At 35.1% G+C, this 4,769-nt stretch overlaps 1 protein-coding gene across 2 annotated transcripts in view; it reads right to left on the minus strand.

Annotated features, from left to right (window-relative positions):
* Positions 1 to 4,769, minus strand: part of Vps13a (vacuolar protein sorting 13 homolog A) — a 221,262-nt gene that overhangs the window by 37,389 nt on the left and 179,104 nt on the right. For both annotated transcript variants that reach the window (XM_005352017.3, XM_026781029.1), the window contains exons 60-61: positions 2,406 to 2,519; positions 831 to 976 (exon numbers count right to left, since the gene is read on the minus strand). In XM_005352017.3, the coding sequence (XP_005352074.1) occupies positions 831 to 976; positions 2,406 to 2,519 (260 nt within the window). The remainder of the gene's footprint in view (positions 1 to 830; positions 977 to 2,405; positions 2,520 to 4,769) is intronic.

Below are 4,769 nucleotides of genomic sequence, written 5' to 3' on the forward strand. Positions count from 1 at the left end.
AATAATAAATAAAAATAAATGCTCGACTACAATACATTTAAATTAATCCCTTCATCGTCCACTTCCTTCTATTCTGTCGAGTCACGTACTCACTGAAAAGTCTTCATCTGATGGACTTGCAAGCCTTATCTATTTTTTTATTTTTATTTTTTTTAAAGAAAACAAACTACCTTTCTTTCATTTTGCATACCAATCCCAGTTCCCACTCCCTCCCCTTCTCCCATTCCCTCCACCTTTCCCCCCACCCCAAACCCCTATCCACTCCTCAGAGTGCTTTGGGGAAGGTCCAAGGCCTTCCCTACTATATCTAAGCTGAGCAAAGTATCCCTTCAAAGAGAATGGGTTCCCAAAAAGAAAGTACATATAGTAGGAATAAATCTTGGTGTCTACTAGTAGCCCCGCACTCTGCCCCACTCATACAACTGTCACCCACATTCAGAGGGTCTAGTTTGGACCTATTCCTTTTCTGTCTGCCCGGAGTTGGTGAGCTCCCATTAATTAGCTCAGGTAAACTGTCTCGGTGGGTGACATCATATCTTTGAAGTATCTACTTCTTTTGAGGAACCTTAATTCAAACTAGAGTTTCTAAAATACATAAAACTGAATATCCTGCATCTCTTTTTCTTAAGGAAATTACTTAAAATTTATTCTTAACTAAGTCATTAAGGTCAGGTAAAATACTTGGTAATATTTTGATTATCATTATTTTTGATTAAAGACCGAAACCACAATTCACCCATAATTTTCAATATGCTTTTCACATTTACAAAATTTTTAGGTAAACATAAGCGAACCATTCATCAGTTTATAGATATAAGTATTAACCATACTTAAAAACTACATCTTGCACATCTGTAAGGGTGGCACCAATACTCTTCAGCAAAAGATTTAAAGAATGAACAGGAATCAGTCCTCCACGCTGTCCTGAATCTTTAGCTTCTTCTCTACCAGAGCTCAGTGAAACACTCAAATGCAACTGAAGAGATAAAGAAATACATTGAAGCACTTTCCCCATAGTGACAACTTTAACTTACACAAAACAGTTTAATATTGAGTTCATTAAACCATAAATAAGATTTTAAAGTGACTTGAATTATGCCAAAACCCAGTAACTAAGAGCTTAAGTCAAAATCCAACATACCTCTGCAGTTTAAAATTTAATTTAAAATTCACCATTTAAGATGTCATAATTGAATTCTACTCCTTTTATATTTTTATGAGACAGAATGTGACTACATAGCCCAGACTATCTGGATTTGGAATCCCTTTTTCCTAAGCATCATGAGTGCTGAGTTTACAAATACTATCACACCCATCTTCAATGCTATTCTTATGGCATTGTATTGATCCTAGGAAAATGTTCACTCAATATATTTGTTAGTAACATTAGTGACCTAGATTTTGAAGTTGTTAATAATAACCACATATTTCCTAATTCAACTGTTAGAATTAGGTTAGCGCAATAAAACCAGTTTAAAAGCACTTTTGTGTTGTACTGCATGTGTGTATCTGTCTGAGTATGTATGTATGTATGTAGGTAAGTATGTATGATTGTGCAATAATTTAATGTGCTACAAATAACTTGTAGAAATTATGTTAGCAATCTAGATTAGCACTAGCAAGATGGCTTAGTAGTATATAAAGGAGCTTGTTGCCAAGTCTGACAGCCTGAATTCAATCCTTGGAAACCACATGGCCAAAGGAGAACACTGACTCCTACATGTCTCCATGTTCGCAAATGACAAGCGCATGTACACATTAGACTTAGATTTGGGCTGCCGAGATGGCTCAGTGGGTAAAATTACTTTCAAGATAAGTCTGTCAAATTGAGTTCAAACCCAGAACCCATGGTGGAAGGAGAGAAGGTTATATTCTAACCTCCTATCCACCGTGACAAAGACAGGCCTATACTTACATATATACATTGTGTGCACACACACCAAACACTCACACACAATAACTAAAATAATTAAAACTTATAATTATATTCTGTGCTCAACTCTTTTTGTGTTGTAGTGTGCATGTATGCATGTGTACACAGGTTGGAATTAGGAGATACTGACCCTCTGATTCTGAAGTCCACTTAATAATTAACTAATAACTAAAACAACCATCATATATGAAACTTTAAAAATTATCACAATTTACTAAAAAGTAAAGTCAAATAACAAAAGGTCAAGATATAGACATAGGTTATATATACTTTCAATATTATTTCTAAATGATAAAATATACTTTTTTAAAATGTAAAGAATCAATCCCTCTGTTATTTATATCTGTAACTGTAAAACTATACAACTACTATGTTGTTACAGGAGATAATTTAAGTGCTAATTCCCTCAAACATCAAATCGATTTCTAACTATTTAGTTTAAAAAACAAAAAAAAAATGTGTATTTCCTTACCTTGATAGGAGATATATGGAAATACTCAAAGAGATTGATTTGAGATTGATCTACTGAAGAAACTGTTTCATACTCTTGTTCAAATGTTTCTACATCCTTATGAAAATATTCAACCTACACAAGAAATATAAACACCAAAAGGACCTGCTTATGTAAGATATTTAAATTCAATACCTCACAGGTTAAAAAAAACTCCTATCACTCAGAGTCAACATTACCAGTAACTGGAAGTTACTGTCTCAGAAGTAACTTGTATTGTTCCTGCTAGAAAGTCTGCCACAAACCACATGATGCATGTATCTTTTAAGTTTCTATTAAAATGTGACTACAGATCCTATTTTAAGAGAGCACCAATACATTCCAGCAATATATCTTTTTGTCTTTATTAGCTTTTTTAAACACAGTTTTATAACAGTCTGTAGCACTTTAGTATCTGTCTTGCAGCAGTTTAGAGTCCAGCAGTATAAATGTAAAAAGGAGAAGGTACTAAATGATTTTGCGTGAGGTAGCAGTGGTTTTATTTTTGGTACTCATTAACACTTCCTTTCCAAATTTGCACAAACCCATGTTACTTCTGTGTCCTGAAAAAAGTCCCAAGAATTTAAAGTTACAGAAATTATGTAGTTAAAAAAAGTAAAAACTGAACAGATTCTAAATTATGTTGGATACCATTAAACCTATTCACATAGGTAATTATACCTGTATCAAGAAGCAGAGACAGACAAAAATAAAACCAATATTCCTAATACTGCCTGAAACTCTCCCTAAATTACTGAAAAATAAAATACATATCCAGGAAATGTGTGAACTCAGTCCAAGTACAACAGATGTAATAACAATGTTAATAATAATAGTAATACTGGAAAATACCAGAGAAAAATCTTAAAAGCAGAAAGCTGATTGTACAGAAGCCAGAAGGTAAGTGCTGATTTTGTAAAAGTCAGGAAGGTACAGTATTCAGAGTGTTGCATGCCCCACTGACTAGACATCCAAGGACAGCATAACTACTTTTGGAAGTGAAGAAGCCATAAAGAATATTCCAAGATAAAGTCTGAGCATCTGTGGCTAGCTAACCTACTCGCTACAAAAATGTAGTACTGAACGTTTCTGAAACTCAAACAAGCAACCGTCGTAGTTTTGTTTCCGGTTGCTATGAAATACGTCAACACAAGTCATTTTAAGGGACTAAAGGATGATCAGCTTACAATTCTAGGTTACAGTGCATCACTGTGGGGCAGCCATATCCACAGGCAGGCAGAGAGTGGCTGCATAGAGAGTGGGCGTGCTACTTACTCACTTTACTTTTTCCTCCCCTACACAATCCAGAACCCAAAGCTGGGAATGGTGCCTCCCACATTTTGGCTGGGCCTCTTCCCATCAGTTCCTGTTATCAAGACAGCCCTCGAAACCCAGACAGCATAGGCCAACCTAATTAGACAATTCCTCTACAAGTGTCTTTTTTACAGGTGATTTTAGAGTGTCAAGCAGACAAATTAGCCATCACATGACTTCACACTTTAATTTGAATTAGAACAAAAGAGCAAAAATCCCAGGGAAAAAGTGAGTATAAAATAAGCCACACTCAGAAAGGCAAGTATTGTTATTTCTCATATACAGAATCAAGATTTAATATAACTATAACTTTAATTTCAATTTGAGTATATATAACTACATACGTAAATAATTATATGTGAAAAGAGAAGAGGAATTATGAGTAGAAAGAGGTTTAAAGGAAGAACAGGAACAGGAAGGGGAAAGGAGAGGAGAAAGGCAAAACAACTTAATTTTTCTTCTCCTATGTACAAGCAATCAATCGTCTGTTCACACCCCCCATATGTCTATATATTTAGAAAGATGACATAACGCATATTTTTTCATTACTTTTCTTACATGATTCAACTAAGTAATGTATTATATATACTTATATTGAAAAAAGACTGCTGTACAAGTGAAAAGCTGAGTTTGATTCTCACAGAACCGAGGTAAAGAGCCAAGTACAACAGAGTGTGCTTGGAATCTCACCTCAGGGGAGGGAGATTCCTGGGGCTTGTTGGTCAGTCAACCAAAGCAAATGAGTGAACTCCACTTTCATTTGAAAAATGTCAAACTCTGGCACTCACACACATTGCACACACACCCTCTCACATCTGTAAAAGCAAACACGTGTGCACACACCACTATTTAACTAAAAAGGGAAGTGAACAGATCTCAAGGCAATAGCCTAATCTCCTACCTTAGAAAATTAAAAAGAACAAACACAAAAGCAAGGAGGAAGGGGTTATGAATTAAGGATAATTAAAGCAATACAGACAGTAGTAAAACAATAGAATAAACAATGAAAATGAGCCGGGCGATGGTGGCGCA

The sequence above is a fragment of the Microtus ochrogaster genome, chromosome 8, assembly GCF_000317375.1.
Source record: "Microtus ochrogaster isolate Prairie Vole_2 chromosome 8, MicOch1.0, whole genome shotgun sequence".
NCBI classification, from domain to species: Eukaryota; Metazoa; Chordata; class Mammalia; order Rodentia; family Cricetidae; genus Microtus; species Microtus ochrogaster.